Source organism: Balaenoptera ricei, chromosome 12 (assembly GCF_028023285.1).
Source record: "Balaenoptera ricei isolate mBalRic1 chromosome 12, mBalRic1.hap2, whole genome shotgun sequence".
NCBI classification, from domain to species: Eukaryota; Metazoa; Chordata; class Mammalia; order Artiodactyla; family Balaenopteridae; genus Balaenoptera; species Balaenoptera ricei.
The window spans coordinates 27,863,033-27,883,495 of NC_082650.1; the positions used below are offsets into that span (position 1 = coordinate 27,863,033).

Sequence of the window (20,463 nt, forward strand, 5' to 3'; positions counted from 1 at the left end):
TGGGATTTTCCTCTGTAATTGCTGCCACTTTCCTCGGGCCTGTGTTCTACTGCCCTCCCTCTTAAGGTTACTTATCAGTAATAAACCACCCAGGTGCCCCAAGGCAATCTGGTTTGCTAGTTAGAAAGGAAACAAGATCTTGATCTTGTGTGTTAACTCTGAGAGCTCAGTTTGGAAACACACAAAAGATTTTAAGGATGGAAACACTGTATTTTTCCATATGTAGTTCAATGGGGACCATGGTGAGTCTTTCAGTTCTTCTGAAACTTTGAGAGTAGGGTGGCAATGAGAGGACATAACCCCTCATTTTGTTTATTTAATGAAGTCACAAGAGATCGGCTGTGACTGCTTCTGGGTAGGTTGAATTTAATTTTATTTAACAAACAAGTCATTCTAGCTCAGTGACTCAGAGGGAAACTTCAGTCAAAAAAACTTGACTTACTCTTGCTTCCCTCTATATTTTACTGTCTCCAGAAATCCAAAGACACCACTATGCCAGAAATACTCCAGGTGGGTTAGGGTTTTATTCAAGGAAATGCTGCAGTAGAAAACTACCATTTCTCTGTGCTGTGTTCAGGTGAGTTAGCAAACCCTCTGGGCTCTGATATAAGCAGCCACGTTTGTACCGAAAAGAATCCATGAGCGGAGGGTTGGGGAGAGGTGTCTGAACTGTGATGTCTAAATTATTTCTCACAGAGGAAAAGAAATTGCTGGTGAAACTTCCTTCCTTGTGGGCTTTCTCGTCAACTGTCTTGTGCTTTGCTAAATCAAGCTTATTATAAACTAATACTCTAGAAGCATTTGAACAAAGTAGTCGTTGATTTTGTGATACCTATTCTGGCCATATGGCTCATGGACGGATGTGATTCCCAAATGGAGCTTACAAAACAGGCCTCCCTGCCCTGCACTGCAATCCCTTATTTCCAGCTTTCTCCTGGACATTTCCACTTGACTCTCCTACAAACAACTTGTCCTGACTGAGCTTACCATACTTTCCCCATCACCCTCCACTTTCCTCACCGTTGACCTCACCTCCAGGTTTTCAGATGACCAGACCAACCTCTGGAATGTCCAGTCTTCAGTATCAGCACATTTTATCTCCTTTTCTCCACATCATGTCTGGATTTATACCTTTATTTCTACTGCCATCATAGTCTGCCACCTGACTATATTTCTTTTGATTCATTGGGTCTGTTCCCCCTAACGTATGGATGTGAGTTAATTTTCTGAAACACTACTTTATCCACGTTTTTCTTAAAATTCTCTAGCGATCCTGTTTGCTTTATGAATCAAGTTCAAATCCTTTATCTTGGCATTCCAAGCCTTTTCATTTTTCTCTCTAGTCAACGTATTTTACTACTTTTTGGACCTTCTTCCTACTCAGTGCTTAATATCTCCCATATGTCAGCTCAGTCTCACTTCTAGGCAATTCCTGAACCAGTCAACACTCTGCCTTATCTTTTAGATTTCAGCATGAGACCATAAAGTCCTCTTCTACTGCTCAGGGCAATTCAGTAATCTCTGCCTTCTCTTGTCTCTGATTTACTGTCCATGTCATTTACTTAAGAACTCGTTCATTTATGCTCTTGTATGGTCCTTGGTATAATGTGTATTTGTCTTATCCCTCTAATAAGGTTGCTAGGTCTTTGAGGGTAGAGGAGTATCTCAAAGTTTCCTTTTAAGCACTCAGAATCTTCAGCCCAGGGATGTAGTAGGTGCCATCCCGCCACCCCCCAAGTCCTTGTTGACAGGAAAGGAATTATTCGGATATTTGTGTTTGGTGGATCTGGCAGACTCCAGTCCACTGTCATCGGAGACAGGAGCTAGTCATCATGTAAAACGCTGTCTCAGCCCGGTGGTTATTGGCGTGGCCCAGGGCACCTTGGCCTCACAGCCTGCTGGGCATAGAGCGAATGTTTGTTGAATGAGTGGATAACAGCCCAGAGGAAATACTGGGCTCACGGATTCAATTGTCTGTTTTTCATCACTCAGATAAAAAATAAATTTGTTAAATGATATCAGCCAGGTTAATAGAAGGCAAGGGCTATTTTCAGTTCTGGCTTTAGAGGGTGAAAACTCTTTCCTTTTGAATACGGTTTTCCTCAGACAGTCAGGGCTACTGCATGATCTCTCTTGACTTCTCTGTTTGGCTCCTCCTTGAATATTGCATCCTCCAACAACACCTACATCTAGTTGAGCAGAAGGGCTGACGACTCTTTCCTGGTTCCTTAGGTCCTGAAGCCCTAAACATTGGCCTCAGTGCGCAGCCCTCCTTCACATCATCGTTGCTTCAGAGCTGCTCATGTTTTAGTTCCTCCAGAAAGCCTTCTCTCATTTCCCAAGATAGAGTTAATTCTTCCTTTCTTTAACTTCCCCCAAGTTTATCACTCTCTCCTCTGAATCTTGTTTACACATATATGTTTCTCATATTATGTGTACTCTTATTCTAGACACATGTATTATTAGATGTATCAGTCATATCAAAATGTATTTGCTTATGTCTCTGTAAATTCCTTGAAGGCAGTGGTTATGTCTCACGTATATTCGTATCTTTGGGGCCTGGCATACTGCTTATCCTAGGAAGCACTCCACTGATGGCCAGTGATAAACAGTGACAGGGAACGAGGGAAACAGTGCGGACACCGTCAACTCTGTCTTCTGCAGTGCGGTGGCGTTTCGGTGGCTAACCATCCTACTGGTCTGGCACTTCCGCATCTGAAGTGCTGGGGAGCCTGCAGCCAGAAACCCTGAGTGCCCATCACGGAGTACGTTCCAGGTGAGTCAGAAGGCATCACAACCACAACCACAACCAATGCCTTGCCTTTCTCCCAGAGGAAGGCAAATATTGAACTTTGAAATTGTGGGGCGTTAACCTTGGAGAAGTCTGAGCTGGTCCCAGCCAGCGCCTCCCTTCTCTGCTTGGGGAGCACAGGGCTGGGGGCCGGGGTTTGGGGCTGGTGGGATATCATCTTCTGAGCATGACTTCTTTCAAATCACAGTAACATTTTTTAAAGGATGTTTTTATTTTTTGTTTTTAATATATATATATTTTTGGCCACACTGTGCAGCATGTGGGATCTTAGTTCCCTGACCCAGGAGCGAACCCACGCCCCCTGCAATGGAAGCGCAGGGTCTTAACCACTGGACCGCCAGGGAAGTGTCTATTTTCTGTTTTTAAATTTTTCTTTTTTAAAACAATTTGAGATATAACGACATAGAACACTGTGTAAGTCTAAGGTGTACAAACGTGTTGATTTGATACCTTTATGTATTACAATATGATTACCACTGTAGCGATAGTTAACACCTCTATTCCTTCACCTAGCTAACATTTCTTTTTTTTTGTGGTGAGAACAGTTAAGAGCTCTTGGCAACTTTGAAGTATATAATACAGTACTGTTGACTAAAATCACTATGCTCTGCATTAGATCTTCAGAACTTATTTATCTATTAGTTGCAAGTTTGCACCCTAAACAATATCTCAGCAGTCACATTTTAGTTTAGGTTCTTTACATTTTGTGTGGTTCTCATACGTAACATTAAAAGTTATCATTCAAGGTGGGGGAGGGGAGGGATAAATTAGGAGGTTGGGATTAACATATACACACGACTATATATAAAATAGATAACCAACCAGAACCTTCTGTGTAGCACAGGGAACTATACTCAAAATTTTGTAACAACCTATAAGGGAAGAGAATCTGAAGATAATATATATATTTATATTTATATCTATATCTGAATCGCTGTGCTGTACCCCTGAAACTAACATGACATTGTAAATCAACTATACTTCAATTTTAAAAAAGTTATCTTTCAGAAGATTACTGAAAGGCTGTCACCATCTGCTAGGAATTCTCTCTTAGAAAATGGAGTTTATAATCAAATTGCCGCCCCTCCCTCTTTAAGATGGGGATATCACTTAGCACCAGATGGTTTGTAACATGCAGGGTGGCTTTTGGTTGACTGTCATTTTGTGAATGTATTTTATATTTCTGCAGGGTGTAATGTGTTTAGATGGAAGCTTTTAAAAAAGCATTAAAAAAAACACATTTGAGTCTCTGGGTCAGTTCTTCATAAAAAGGTCAATATATATATGTTTGCAAATATTCTCTTTTGGAAATAATGATCAAAGGAAAATATTTTGGTAGCGCTACTAAAATTACCTCATGCCTGTACAGCTAAAATGGCCCTGCCTGGAGAGGCAGATCTGGAGGAATAGAACTTTAAACATCAAGATTAGCAAATTAACTGACAGGAAAAGCCAAATAGCCAATTAACCTACTACTGCACAGCCTCGGGGCTGGTCTGGAGCTCCAGGCTCTCTGTGGCAGCTGATATTTTGTGCCCTAAAACCTCCAGCTGATGCTCCTTCTTTCTTCAAGCTCCACAGTCACTGGGCATGTTTGCTTTGTATGTCACTTCCTTTGCTGAGCCAGTGTGGAAATCACATCGTGTTGCTCTGAAGTGGTTGCCACGGGAACACCTCCACCTAGTCATTATCTACTCAGGCTCCTGATTATATTAAGCCAGGAGACAGAGATGTAGCAGGGGTCACTGGAGCCACCTGCTCTGCAGAAACTGTAATTGCTTCTGCGACGTTCACCTCTGGCCACCCGTCTCTCCGAACACTCCTCTACATTTTCCCCTCTCTAGTATCCCCCCAAACAAAGTCAGTAAATGAAGTCAGTACATAGGAAATCAGCATGGGGATAATACGAGCCATTACATTTCCATCCCTCCTGCCCTCCTCCAGTTCTCTGTTTTAGAACCTCATGTGGATTAAAAATAATTGTCACCCTTTTTTCTCATTCTGTTCTGCCTCTCCATGCTTAGAGGTAAAGATGACTCTCTTCTTTAGAAGTCTATAATTCCTGTGTCCCACACAATGGTGCTGAAGCCACGGTTTCCTGCTACTTATCCAGAGAAGCTTCTAGAAATTCATATAGATGCCTCTTTTCTAAATTGTATGAAATATAAATAGAACATGAAACTGGCTCTTAACAAGTAATTTTATCTCACATGTTTCTATTGATCTGGATGAATTTCTTATGAGGAGGATTTTCTGATCTTTATCCTCATATTGCATGTGACATAGGAAGGGTGTTGTCTCAGAGTACTTTTTGGGGGAAAAACCATACAATCCATTGGCCTTGTAATTTATTGTCCAAATCAGGATGTTTTGGGAGTTGAAAGGTGGCATTATTAATAGGTATGCCTAGACAACAGGTGCAAATTAGGACTATCTCCGGCAAACCAGGTATATATTGTCACCTTACACGTAGATGACAGGTACATGGGCATGGTAGTACTATGCCCTCACAGAATATGGGGAAAGGAGCACCTCTTGCAAAAAAAATTTGTGCATTTAGAAATTAAACTTGTGGAGTTTAAAATCTGGATCAGCAAGAGTTTCCCTTTTTGTTTATACTTCTACTGCATGTAAATTTTGTTAATGTGAGTCCATTCTTAAAGTAACGTGATGGCACTGGGAATTGAAAAGAAAAAAAATATGACATTAACAAAGGAAAACAGACTGGACTGAATGTGCCTATAATGATGTCATAAACTCTTTTACCCTGATTAAAAATCTAACTTAAAGGTTGGTAACTTTTTTCTGTAAAGGGCCATATACTAAGTATTTGGGGCTTTGTGGGCCATATGGTCTTTGTTGCAGCTACTCTGCCGTTGTAGGGTGAAAGTAGCTGTAGACAATATATAAATGGATAGGCATGGCTGTATTCCAACAAAATCTTGTTGACAAAAACAGGCAGGGTAGGGACACAGATTAGGTGCATTAGCTGTTGTTTGCCCATCCTTGTTCTAGTTCTCTGTTTGAATATCTAGAGACTGTGTTCTGATAGAAGGAAAGTTATTTTAGATATGAATTCTGATGTCTCCTGTCCTGTTGTGACAGGTTGGGGGCTGTGGCTAGTGGGGCCCATGGAGAAGTACAATGGGTCTTACTACTTAGTGTACCTTTTTGCTTCTGCATGTTTCAGCCATTCAAGGCGTAGCTGAGATGGGTGGTAGAGGGTAAGCCACCAGGGAGGGACACTTTGGACAGGGAATGGCAGCCATGTAGGTTTCACAGAGCCTTTTAGGAGGAATGTTGCAGGGATGCAGACACAGGGAAGAGAGGCTATGGTGATTCAGTTTTTCATACAAACTTTTTTTTTTTTAAAGTCCTAGATGAGATTCTACCTTGGGAGAGTGTGCAGAACTGCAAGCACCTGAGGAAAGTGGGTCTGTGCCTATTCTTGGAAAAAACTGACTCAAAATTAAGGTAAATTACATTTAAAAATCACTTTAGTTTGGTACTTATCATGTAGAATTGGAATCAGCTGGTAAAACTAAAAGCTTTAGGAGGAAGTCTCAAAATATTCTCAGGGGTTTATTTCAAATTTTTTATAAAGTTATATTTAAAATGTTTCCCTTTAGGCAGAAAGCACACACTAACAACTCAGGCAAACCACAACACGGACATGAAGGAGATCAAAGACAATTAAGTAGACTGTACATGATAAGGCAGTAGGAGACGTGACACATATATCTTATGTGACTCTATATAACACAGATATGCACACATCTGCTGCTACTTGGTGACAAGCTGCTTTAACTGTAGACTAAGGAAACTGTGGAGAGTGACCACAGTAATGTCATTGGTTCTAGACAATGGAATGGGTAGTATCACAAATAAGGAAAAATCTCAGAGGTCTTCAGTTCTATCTGATTTGTCTGGTTAAATGAAGAGGATGATTGACATTTATAATTATTTAATATAATCTTTTCAAGGGGACCCTTTAATTGGTCAGTTAACAGAAGTTACTAAGATGTCAATAACTATAAAGAGAATATCCTTTCGGATCCTGTAGTCTATCTTGGGATGTGGTTTTTTGTATTGAGGAAAAAAAATTGAGAACACTTAGAAAACAAAGTACAGTGAAGGCAAATTATTATTGCCTTAGCATATGTTACTGATAAAGAAATACGAGTGAAACAGTTATCCAGAGTGGAGTGCTGAGCAGAGGAGAAAGGGAATTGCAGGATGAATGGCCAACACTGTCACTCGGCGGGTGGGAGGTCATGAGCAACAGGCGAGGTGAAACGGGGATGGAGGGCAGAGAGTCGGGGGATGGAGGCTAGGGTTGAGTCCAGGTAGCAGGAAGTTCCTGGAGGATCTACGGCAGAGGGATGACAGGATGGCACCTGCTTACAGATGGTCTAATATTATGTTGTGAGTAATATAACAGCAAAGTATTACCTGCATTGAGTTTCTCTTTAAATTTTTATAATTTCCAGTTTTTTTCAGCTTAAAAAGTGAAACAAAGTACTTTTAAAAAATCCAAGTGTTACAGAAACCTAAGATGTAGACAGTTAAATATTCCATAATCCCACCTGCAAGGATAACTATCATTAGTAGTTGATGTTGCTCATTAACACTAGGATAAACAAAAAAAGTTTATCATTTGGAACCTTGGAATTATAAGGAGAAATGTCTCCTATTTTCCTAATTTGTTCATGGCGTATATTAGGACCCATGATATAACATCTCATTTACTATTGAAAAGAGGCTTTTTGGTTATTTTCTGCCTCTGACCCTCAGTATGTGATGCCATTGAGAGTCCTGGTCTATAGGAGACAGTGAATTGGGACCACATGCCTGGGACCTGGAAATCCATACAGGCTAGGGGCTGTCAAAGGGATAACTTCCATGGGTAGCTGGAACAACGCATTCAGGGTTATAAGGCGGGGTAAGAGACACCATCAGAGCTCCCCATAGGCTGTAACCAATATTGCATTAGTCTAGGAACTCAACTGTATAATCTAAAATGCATTTTTTTGGGTCTGGGTGGGGGAAGCTGTCTCTAGTATGAAAAGAGTTACTCCGAATCCCTGTGTCTCTGAAAGAGCTGAAAAAACAGATATTGCACACTGATATGGGAGGTGGACAAGCCAGGAGAAATACACATGTCCATCTTTCACTGGCCTTTGGCGGATCTAAGGATCAGAAATAGCAAGTTCCAATTTCTCCTAGTAATTTTCAGGGGTCAAGGTAAATCAAATTACCTCTTGAGTTGAACTTGTTTATGCCAAAGGAAAGTAATATTTTGTGGGTGCAACCCAGCACTTTGAAATTTATGGATGGGAAGTGCTATGAGAACCACATGCCAAAAACCTTGGAGCAAGTTGTGAAATTTATCCATTTTCTTCATTCCCCACCCCCAAGTCCCAAGTGAAGGATGATTGTGATAGTTAGAAGACATGAAATCTGGAGGGGTGACTGGTACTGGTTTGGGTTTCCAAAGGAACCTGAAATTAAGAGAATTATGAACCAGAGGTTGAGCAAATCTCCAAAGGAGGAATAGTATATGAAGGGGAAAGTTAGAAATAAATGAACTTCTGAAGTAGTCATAATGAAGGAAGCAGCAGCAAGTGCAGACGGAAAGGACTTCGCCATGGTGAAGCATTTTACCAGGGATGCAAGAACGGACCTCAGAGACTTAGATTAGATAAAGAAGGGAAAATCAGATAATGGATAGTTACTAAGGGCAGCTGTACAATAGGTTATCCTGTGGGGTTTTAAAAATAAAATAGAATCTCCTCTAGTCTAGTCCTGGCTGAAGGTGGAGAGAATGTCCTGGATAATGAAAGGAATAGCTTCCTCGTGTCGGGCTTCACTGTTTTCAAGATTTACATTTTTAAAGCTGGCATGATTTCACTGGACCCTCACTGAAGCTCTGTGAGGTAGGGCAGGGCCTGAATGACTTCACTAGTAAGGAAATCTAAAGACCAAGGGTTAATTTGCAACTGGTCAGGGAGAGATGGAGGAAGGAAGGCGGACCTCCAAGGGTTTTGAAGTTCAGCGGGAAGTGAGAATTTTTTTTTCAAGGAAACATTTGTTCCTTTCCAGGTACACTTGATTACTCACTGTTAAGGAGGCGGAAGTCGATGAATGGGTAGGAGCCGCGGCGTTCAGCAGGAACCCCCGTCTGACCCCTCAGTCGTACATCTCCTAGAAAACAAAATCCAAGCAAATGTTTGAAAACGTTGCCAAGTGTATTCACTTTTCCTCTGTAAATCCTCTTACCCACTTATGTCACTGGAACCTACACCAAATATCAGGAGAAAAATGATTCCATTCACCTTGTTTAAGAGAGCGCTATGTGGGAAGGGATGTTTAATGAATGCTGAGAGTAATGAATTTGGCAATATTCTAACAAATGAAGCAGCACTCCTTTATATTTGCCTGGAAGATAGGTCTGTGAACATTTTGGTAATTTACAAAGTTTCCATAGTCTTTTTTATTCTTCCTAGTGCCATAAAGATGAAGCATCTTAATCTGGAGGACAAAACGGTGTGCTGGGATTATAGCTTTTATTCTAATTAGAAGTTATAATTGCCCACAGTGCTATTTTTCTTGGTTCCAGCACAGTTTGTTTGTTTTTTTTTCTGGCTGGCATCCGCCTTACTTGTTTCTCAGGTTGTATCATTCATTGACCTGCTTGAGAAGCTGCTCAGATCAGGGCCAGTCTAGCTCCGGGTACTTTAGACACTCAGTCTCCCTTGCACTTATGAGTCCGTAGAATTTCTAGTCCTTATTCATTTGTAGGTTTCCTTTAATGTCTGTGTTCACTTTCCCTGATTAAGGAAAGTAGTGAAGTTGAGTGGAAAGGTTTCACGTGGACTTCAGAACAAGGTAGACCTTGGATAAACCTGGCTCAGACACTTGCTACCTGTGTGATCTTAGAAAATTTATTTCTCTGAGCCTCAGTTGCTTCACTTCAAGGTGTCATTGGTTGGAGAATCTAAAATAACACTTGCTGCCTGGAAATAAATGCCGGTTTTACTTCCTTCTACAATTCTGCAAGGCAGGGATCATGCATATTATGTGTTTTCCATTTCTCTGTAGTGCTTTGTGTGTTGTCTGGTACTTAGCAAACTCTAAGTGAATGTCTTCTATTAACAAGAATAGATATAATGACCAAATTCACCAATTAGTACATATAATATGGAATCAGAGGAGAGGTAAAAATACAAGAGACCTAATGTATTTCCGGAAGACTTGAATTGGGGAAGGTTTCAGTTCCAAGAGTAATGCCTCCACTTCCATAAACCACTCTTTCCCAGACAAGAGGTGGCACTAGGGCCTCAGCCTACGAGAGCAGGAACAATCTTCTCTCATTAACTCCTGGAGTTAACCAGAGCCTGGATGAGATCTCCATCAGCTATAACCCATGCAACTGACAGTGTTTAAAATATCCCTCACAGATGCGCCTTGTGTACACATGGGCTTGTAAACTGTAAGCTGTGAGCCCTTGGGCTATTCTTTGCTTTGAATTTTATATTGATGTTTTATTTAATGTTTTGTATAATCTGATATTGCAGTGCCATATTGATATTAAAGAACATTACAATTTATGGAACACAGTAAAGTGGGAGGAGGAGAGAAGAGATGGAAAAGTACATTTAAAAATATGAATATAAAAAAAATATGAATATAATCTGACATTAAAGAAGAGAATGCTAGTATCTGGTAAATTCGTGGGGCTGGATGGTCAATAGTTATAGGAAAGCCACCAGAAAAAGCTGAAGAGTTTTCCTCTCCTCGAGTTGTCTTCAACACCTTATGTTTATAACTCTCTAAAGAGTTTACAAAGCACTTTCACAAACATCATGGTATATTTATTTTCTTGTTTTTCTCATTGGATCTTCACAATAGCCTTGTGAGGAGAGTCACTATTATTACCCTTACTTTATAGGTGAGAAAATAGAGGCTCAGAAAAAGAGGGTGAATGATTGCTATTCACCCTACTGGCCTCAGCTCAGGACTCAGACCTCAGTAGATTGACTTTATTTATGTTTAAACTTTTATTATGTTTTAGTGAAGTATTGTTGATTTACAATATTATATTAGTTTCAGGTGTATAGCATAGTGATTCAGTGTTTTTACAGATTATATTTTTTTAAATGTTATTACACGATAATGACAGCAATTCCTAGTGCTATACAGTATATCCTTGTTGCTTATCTATTTTATACATAGTAGTTTGCATCTCTTAATCTGATAACCCTATCTTGCCCCTCCCCTCTTCTTTCTCCCCTCTGGTAACCACTGATTTGTTTTCTGTATCTGTCTCTTTCTGTTTTGCTATATACATTCATTTGTATTAATTTTTAGATTCCACATATAGTAATATCATACAGTTTTTGTCTTTTTCTCTCTGACTAAGTTCACTAAGCATAGTATTCTCTAGGTCCATCCATGTTGCTGCAGTGGCAGAATTTCATTCTTTTTTATGACTGAGTAATATTCCATTGTGTATATATATGCCATATCTTCTTTATCCATTTGTCTATTGACTTTAATTGACTGCCTGAGTTTATGGTGCTTTAAGCTTATAATTAGCAGGGCCAGTCCTTAAATCCAGGTTGTTAAACTTCATAGGCAAAGATCTCTCCTCTCAATACCATTGATTTTTTTGTCTATGAAGTGTGCGCACCTGGTTTTTAAAGTTAAAAAAAAGTCATAGACCTCCACATGATAGAAGCTGTGCTTTCAGTATTTATCAAGAAAATACAGCATGTTAAAAATGATACAACAAATTCAGCACTGCCTTTAAATGAATTTATATTTTATGAGTGACAGTAAGATAGACATACACTTGAAAACCTAGGCAGACTGGGATTCCCTGGTGGCGTAGTGGTTAAGACTCCGCACTCCCAATGCAGGGGGCCCGGGTTTGATCCCTGGACAGGGAAATGGATCCCACATGCATGCCACAACTAAGAGTTTGCATGCCACAACTAGGGAGCCAGCAAGCCACAACTAAAGAGCCAGCCTGCCGCAACTAAGACCCGGCTTAACCATGTAAATAAATAAATAATAATAAAAGAAAACCTATGCAGAGATGAGACTGTCTTCATTTGGTCTAAAGCTGGCTCGGCTTGTGGATTTGTTCACCTGTTGCGTCATCCCTTTGGGCTTCTCCTATAGGTTTCAAGCTCACTAATTGGAACTCACTTCCTCACCAGTATTTGCTTCTCAGTGTTACCAAAGAGTTCATCCTGACTTTGTAGTTCTGATGATACTATTTTCCCAGAGAATTTCTGTGTAATATCAATGTGGGTTTTAAAGCCTCTTCCAGAGTTTATTCCATTTGTCCATCTGAGAGTCTAAGGCAGAGGTGGCCCATCATCATGACTTTAGATTTCGACTTCAGATTTAGAGAAACTGTGAGGAGACAGCACTAGGTGGCGGAACGGGTAAAAGGCGGGGTGGTGATACGCTGAGAGTCAGGAAACACTTGTTACTGAGAGGATCAGTATTTTGCCACCTTGGTGACCTTGGGCAAATCAATAACTACTTCGAGGTCCAGTTTTCTAATATTTAATGCATTATATAGCATTTCCCCCCCTGCCTCCCCACAGGATTTTTGTGAGGAAATTATCAGGTGCCTGAAAAATAACATGATGATTAACATTAATGAATACTTATGCTGTGCTGAGCATTTTACATGCATTATCTCATATCATCTACCCAACAACCCAATGAAGGAGGTATTTTATTATTATTATTATTATTATACCATTCACAGATGAGGAAACTGAAGCTAATGGAAATTTGATATTTTGTCTGTGCTCAGAGCTAGTGAGTGGGGAGCTTGTGCTCAAACTCAGAACTGGCTCCAAACCCCATGTTCTTAACCAACCATTCTCCTATAGCATCAGGATAAAAAAACCGTATAAACAGTTAAGCAGTAACTTTTTATTGCATAATGTATGCTCTGATTGCTAGTTGCCCATAAACCAAATATATATTCATCATGATTCCAGGAAACTAAATACCAGGGGAATCTACCCCCTTGATGAATTTGAGATTCAATCAGATAGATGCTGTTTATTCAAATAGCAGTTCAGTGGAAATGGGCTGCATGAATAAGACAACCAAATCCTGCTCTGGATCAACAAGGCATCTATTATTTTCAAGTAAGAAATGGAAAGCGATTATTAAAAATATTATTCAGCAGAACTCAAACGACCTGGCAACTAATTTACCGAAGCTCTTAATTAAGATAATTTTTTTATGATGCCAGCCCACTTTTGAGAAAAAGAGACAAGTAACAATGAAGGATGTTGATAGAAAAGATACCTAAACAAACAAAACAAATCAACAGCAACAACAAAAACAAACTACAAAACCCGAAAGTTTCCGTTGCAGTGTTTATTCTTTCTGTAACTATTATTATAGTCTTGGAAGCAGATACTCATAAACCTAACGATGACCTTTAGGTGTGGCAGCTAATTGCTTTGAAGAAGGATGAAATCATGTTAAAAATACTAATGAGGCAGGAGGCAGGACAACTGTAAGTGGGCTAACAATGCATTTTAGAAATTCTTCAACATGAAAAGTTAAATACAAACAAACCAAAGATTCCGTATCTTCAGTGTTCTATTGAATCAAAGCTTGAATGGGGTAAAACGAATGTTTTCAGTATATATTTCTCATATAGAAAGTTCTTGCTCCTTCTCCCTGCTTTCATGAGCCCCTTCTGATATTAAATTGCTTCAGCACGCTCGTGGGAAGAGAGAAATAATTCAGTAACCATGCTCCCTGGAGGAGCAGAGGCCACTGGTCCGAAGAACAGAACGAGTGGCGTCCTACTGCACTGCTTTTACTGGCCCACGGTCTCAAGCAATCATCTGTTTACCTAAGGCCTTATATCCAAGCTAAACAATTACTTTGACTATTCATTAGACCCTTGTTTAACTGAAGCAAATTTTTTTCTGGCAAACGGAAGGTGCAGTGGAAGCAGGGAGGAAGCGTTGACAGCTCAGAATCGTGTCCTCGCTCTGTTCTTATTGTGTGCCAAAAGGAAACAAACAGCGGGGGAATTCTTATTTTGAAAGGGCTGCTTCTCTTTTGCCCCTTCAGGCCGAAAACATAACATGTCGTCCTCGGGTATTTAAAGCTGGCAACACAGGCAGAGAGCTGAGACAGTCACTCACTCTCCCAGGGGACGAGGTTCCAGGATGGACCTCTTGCCCACTTGGCCTCTCAGGCCGTCTCTGCTTAATAAAAGCTTGGGAGGGAGCAGACGTTATGTGGCCTCTTATGTAACTGGCAAAGAGGGTGGAGACGCTGACAGCGATGACAACTTACAGTGGCTGAAACACGGGCCACATGACGAGAACCAGACTTTGGCCCCAGTCATGGTGTCAAGGTCATTTCAGGGTGGGGAAAAGAAGCAGGAAAGGAACAGAGCAGTAGCTACTGTGCTCTGATCGCCTCTGAGACGAAGGAAGAAGATAATGAGAACAGCTGCAGGGACCACGGGATAGACATTCATAGGGCACCACAGTGAACGAGGAAGATGGTCGTAGAGTCGGAAAGATGCTATTAGGCCGCGCATTTTGGCAGGAGAGAAGACGCTCCCGTGAAAGGTATTCCTTTGAGCTTCCTTAGGCATTTCTAATTCATGTCACTGCCACAAACTTGCAAAATGAAGGCAGGGAGAACCCAGATCCCCAAATCTCACACTGGAACTTTCAACAGGCTGCACTGCCTCAGAGCTGGCGGCTGTGAATATTTCAGATGACTACTCTCAATTAGCAAAGTGAATTATTTCTCCTAAAACGTTTATCCAGCCAAATAAAAAGGAGAAAGTTTGTGCAATTTAATCACTCCACAGATTTATGGGATAGGACGGGCAGCCAGTTTAGATGAGTCAGGCGGAGAGGGCTATTCTGAGGGCTGTGAGCTCACATGAGATCCAAGATGGCTGATTAGACCCAAGTTTCCCCCCCAGAGGTTCAATCTTCTGCTTTACTTTCTTGAGCGGGGCTGGGCCTGTCTCGTTACTAAGAGCCTTTCCAGTGATCTGTTGCACTAATTGTGTCTTTCTGGGCTGTCGCTGAGAGAGCTTTGTGTGTTGGAAAGAGAGGCACCAGGAGTTATTTGTCCGGAAACCATGCTTTTGGCAAAAGGAACAATATAAAGTTTTCCTTGCATGTGAAAAAAGTTCTTTTTTTCTTCTCTTTGAAAAAACCTTGAACTTTATGTCAAAATCAGAGAAAGGGTGCTTCCCTGTTGGCGCAGTGGTTGAGAATCTGCCTGCTAATGCAGGGGACACGGGTTCGAGCCCTGGTCTGGGAAGATCCCACATGCCGCGGAGCAACTGGGCCCGTGAGCCACAACTACTGAGTCTGCGCATCTGGAGCCTGTGCTCCGCAGCAAGAGAGGCCGCGATAGTGAGAGGCCCACGCACCGCGATGAAGAGTGGCCCCCGCTTGCCGCAACTAGAGAAAGCCCTTGCACAGAAGCGAAGACCCAACACAGCCAAAAAAAAAAAAAAAAAAAAAAAAAATTCAGAGAAAGGGAAATTTCACCGAGTTAGAGTTAATATTCTATTGCCTATACTGTATTACCTTGCAACTTTAGAATTATTAAATACTTTGTGATAAATGCACATTTTGGGACTTAAATGCTGCAAAAGTGAATATATAAATAGCAGTGCTTTTATTTTCTAAAGTGGGTATGGTATGTTTTAACTCAGACTAGACATTCTTTAGCTTGATGGTTTTACAGGGGGAAATGAGAAAAAAAGTTACAATCACTAGGAACACAGAAGACTAATAAAAAAAGATATTGAATGAGAAGCAGCAGGAATGCCTAAAGAGAATTCCAAGAAGCTGTAAAAGAACTTAAAAGGACACCAAGCACATGTCTTCTTGCAAAGATTGAGAATAAGGGGAATAATCTGAGGAGTCATTTTAGGGAATACGTGATCTGGATCTGCCTTAAGTAATGAAAACACCAGCATAAGCTTGCACATTATTCACTTATTTCTGGGATAATGCTTTTTACCTCCAGAATCTCACCGAAGCAAAGTTTGCTATTTTTAAATAAATGTATATAACACACACACACAATGCCTGGCACATCATAGGCACTCAAAAAAAAAAACTACAAAAAAACAGTAGCTATTATTATTATTTTGTTGCTGTTCTGAGATTCCTGTGCCCTCCCCCACCATTGTAGGTATTATTTAGGAGAATTTCAAAGTCAGGAACTGTTTTAAGGACTGTACATGTATGAGCTGGTTGAGTCCTCATAACCATCCGCCTGAGGTAGGTATGCATAACATCCATGTTGTGCTGAGGAACACAGAGTTTGTAAGTCACTGAACTGGGATCAGAAGCCAGGTGGCCTCGGGAGCCACTGCTCCCTAAACCACTGCTGTGCAGAGCCAATGTCTCCATTCTTTACAAGAGTGACCAGTCAGATCACCCATGACGTTTTTCATGGCTTTCTTGACCTTCCCAGGCTGTGTTTTTCCTCTCTCTGCTGAGCAGGTCAGGGTTAATGAAAGTCAGTACCAAAGCTATGTCCTGAGGAAATCTTGAGGCTTCAGGTCAGTACTATAAGCCCAGGACCACAGGGGTGCCACAGATCATGACACTAGAAGCCATGAGTCTCAGATGATGCAGGTTAGACTACAGGGAGTCTAGACTCCACTGGAGAGCTAGGTATCTTGTAGGGAAGTAGAACTTTTGGGTAAGTGTGTCAGCAAAGGGGCCAATTCTAGAGCAGGCTCTGAGGAGACCCTAGACTAATTCAGTTCATTTTGATAAACTGTCATGTAAAACATTATACAAAGTGTTGGAAAGTAGGTGGGGAAAGGGAAACACAAATGAACAGAAGATGTCATCTTGGCACTAAGATCATTAATAATCTAGAAGAGATTCATAGAAATGAGTAAATAGGGTATAAAGCCAGGAAGGAATCTAACTTTTAGTGATACTGGGATATTTGGGTTTGGATCCCTGTCTCAGAAGTGCTGTGAGGTTTTATGATTTTATATGGATAAATAACTTGGACATTTCTGGGTCTAAAATAACTTCCTAGTAACCTACAAAAATGTTTCAGTTAGCAGAACTGAAAGAGAATCATTTAATGTTCAATTAAAAAATTTAATATAATTTTACATTTAAAAGGACTTCACATTTTAGAACAATGATTGAAGGTGTGATTTAGACTCTCATACCAGGTCTTCAGTCAGCAAATTTCTGTGGGTACAGGCAAATAATTTAAATTAGAACACTCTTTCTGAAACCACTTGTCACTAGGAAGAGACGTCCTTTGGATTTAACGAGTATGTTAGCTTTCTGGAAAAAAAATATACATAGAGCAGAAGAGGTGGGGGAGGAGGAAGAGAGAGAGAAGGCTACAAAGGAAATGGACACAGGGAGGGACTGAATCCTGGGGCTGAGGGAAAGGGAGGCATCAGAGATAATTTGTAGTTTTTTGTCTTGCGTAACTGGATGGTTGGTTGTACCAATCACAGAAAAAGGAAATTCTCAGAGAGGAGTCATTTCATGTCCTTCATTTGATAAATGATATTTAATATAAATGATATTTATGAGACATGATATTTTTGGCAGGCAATACAATGGTGAAGAACCTTGGGAACAGTCTTTGCCTCATGGAGTTTACATTCTCTTGGAGGGGACAGCATAGAAGAGTTATATGCATAAATGTAAAGTTGCAACTTTGGGTACTGGAACAAAAGAGAGGTCTATTGATGTTAAGAAAGTTATAATGAACTTCACTTTGCTAGGGAGGTTGTTGTGAGCCTCCCCGATAAGGTGACATTTGATCTGAGATCTTGGGAATGAACAGGAGTTAATTTAAGGTGAACATATGTCCCGATTTGCCCTGGAAAGTCTTGATTTAGGCCTATTGTCTCTCCTGGTGTAATTAGTAATAGTGCCCCTTTCACACTTGGAAGTATTCTGATTGGATCATACATTACATGATTACCCCGAGTGCAGCAATCCAGGCAGACAGGCGTGCATGTCCAAAGGTTTTATTGCAGGAGGATGGTGTGTCTGAGCTCCTGTAACAAGACCTAGCGCGTATCATGGGAAAGAACAAAGTGGATGTGGTGGGGCATGATGCACAATGAGGCTGGAGAGGTGTCAGGGCTTTGCAGGACAGGCTGAGGAGTTTGACCTTATTCCAAAAGAACTAGGAAGCCATGAGATGATGTTAAGGGGGAGATGACATAATTGGATTCGCATGTTGAAAAAAACAACTTTGGGTGCACAATGGAGAAGGATTGAAAGGGGCAAGAAGGACTAGTTAGGGGATCATTGTATTGATAGCAGTCCAGGTGAGAAAAAGTGGTGGCTTGGAGTATGGTAGTGGTCCTGGCAGAGAAGTGAATAGACTTTAGACATATTTAGTAGGTAGAATTGACATGTGGAATTGCCTGGGAGGTCTGAGGGAGAGGGAAATATCAAGGATCATTCCTAGATTTCTGGCTTTTCGTAACTGGATGATTGATTACGCTAACCACAGAGAAAGGGACTTTTAAAAGGACCAGATATGGGAGAAGTTCATGTGATCAACTTTGTACACTGAGTTTAAGTGTTACTGTTATTTCAAAGCAAAAATGTCAAGTAGGCGGTTGGACATATGGGTCTGGACCCATAGGGAATGTCTGGGATGAATATATAAATTTATAAATCAAATAAAACTACAGGCATGTATAAATTTGCCTAGGAAATGAAGTGATAAGTGAATAGGGCCTGGCATCCAGGGTTAAGCAACTCTAACATATCTTGCTGGAGAAGGAGTCTATAAAGGAGAAGAGGCAGCCATAAAGGTAGGAAGAAATCCAGAAGCTCATTTGTCATGGAAGAGAGTAATTCAAGAGAAAGGGAATGGCTTTCAGATAGCTCTTGCTGAAAGTGTAAGTGAAATGAGGATTGAAAAAAGTCCATTGGGTTTAGCTGAGTGACAGTAGTGTGAAATAGAAGCAGAGTCCTTTGGGCATCACATGGAGTTGGGAAATTGGGAAGGTTTTATTAAGGAGCCAATATTTAGATGATCTTAAAAAATAAGTAAAGTTTTGAAATTTTACAGTGTTGGCTTGCAGTTGATCCAGCTATGATGATTGAAACAAAGGGAAGAGATTTTTAGGAAAAAATCATGCTGATCTTAAGAACATTGGTAATCCTTAAGATTGATATCAATAACAAAATATAATTTGAAAATTGCACAGAGGATAAAACAGCCCTGGTCCCGAAAATGCCTGCAAATTTTTGCAAAATATAGTGATACCCTGTCTAATCACTTCCTATACCTAAATATACTTCAAGAAAAAAAAAATAGTCTCCTGGAAATCAGTGCCAAAGAGAGTATTTATTGGGAAGAAAAGGATGGGCACATTAACGAGAACAAATATAATTAATAAGATAAAATACCAAGTCCTAATATTGTTGAATAATTTCTTGTTTTCTTGAACTTTGAATAATTTGAGAGAAGCGTTTCAATGTATTGTTTGTTTTCATGTGCTTCTGAACTTCCTGATTCTGGCCGGGAACAAGGACAGACCTGCCAAAATACTGCAAGAAAAGATGTTGCTGATCACGGGCAGGAAATACTCAAAGTCCCACGAGATGGCCTGTTCTTAGGAGACTTCCACACGAAGTCTGCTGACCTCAGAAGGATCATCAGGCCACGACACTCACCGCTGGAGCCGCTCAGGGTTAAGAGGTGTCTGCGAGTTCCTCATTCCAGGCATCTGTGCCAACATGGCACCGGAGACTCTTGTAAACTCCAAGTGTTGTTCATTTTTTGTTTTTCAGAAGGGAAACAGATGGCAAAAACTGGACTCAGTTGGGAAATGGTTGAATCCATTATGTTACATCCATGTTATAGGATGTTATTTTGCTATTAAAACCTGTCGCTTATATTTCTACAGTAATCGCTAACATTTATTGAGCATACAGTATGTGCTAGGTAATGTTTGAAGTACTTTTCATGAATTAACTTATTTCATCCTCTCAATAGCCCCCTTAAATAAGTACTGTTGTCTATGTCATACCTGGGAGACAGAGGTGTTAAATTACTTTTCCAAGATGACATAGTCAGTGAGTGTGAAGGCAGATTTGCAACCAGGATGACTGGCTCTACAGCCTGTGTTTTCAACGAATATGGTACAATACGTTTGTTCAAATATGTCTTGATCTGAAGTGAGAGCCATGGTATATTGTTAAGGGAGGGTGGGTATTATGTAGTATTGAAAAACTATCACAAAGAAGAAACCAATAATATGAGAAGCTATTTACTACCTCTATGAACTTGGTAACTATTAACCGTTCTGGGTTTCATTCAATCTTCTGTTTTGTTAAATAGGGATAATAATATCTGCCCTGTATACCTCATAGAAGGTAGGAATCAAATCACGTGGATAAAAGTGCTTTGTCAATCCTTTTGTAATAAAGTTTATTATTAAGAATATTCTTATTGATATTGCTATATAAAAGTTAAACATACATAATATACTACACATTATATATAAATTCTACATTGAATTACATTTTATGTATTGTATAAATAATATTATTGATATTGCTATATAAATCTAGGTCATTGTTAAAATAGATTCAAAC

At 40.2% G+C, this 20,463-nt stretch overlaps 1 protein-coding gene and 1 long non-coding RNA gene across 8 annotated transcripts in view; one reads left to right on the plus strand and one right to left on the minus strand.

The window, feature by feature from the left end:
• The window catches only part of PDE7B (phosphodiesterase 7B), a 346,677-nt gene that overhangs the window by 74,517 nt on the left and 251,697 nt on the right, over positions 1 to 20,463 (minus strand). For all 5 annotated transcript variants that reach the window (XR_009506144.1, XR_009506145.1, XM_059941133.1 and 2 more), the window contains one exon: positions 8,933 to 9,016. Coding sequence is in view for 3 of the 5 variants with exons in the window: in XM_059941133.1 (XP_059797116.1) it covers positions 8,933 to 9,016 (84 nt within the window). In the remaining 2 variants the exon portion in view is untranslated. The remainder of the gene's footprint in view (positions 1 to 8,932; positions 9,017 to 20,463) is intronic.
• LOC132375892 (uncharacterized) lies at positions 494 to 19,748 on the plus strand. Of its 3 annotated transcripts, none has more exons than XR_009506148.1 (4): positions 494 to 577; positions 2,581 to 2,776; positions 6,187 to 6,286; positions 19,396 to 19,748. It is a non-coding gene; the product is annotated as an uncharacterized LOC132375892 (long non-coding RNA). The 3 variants fall into 3 exon arrangements; XR_009506147.1 differs by having other exon boundaries at positions 19,401 to 19,748; XR_009506146.1 differs by lacking the exon at positions 19,396 to 19,748 and adding an exon at positions 8,915 to 9,143.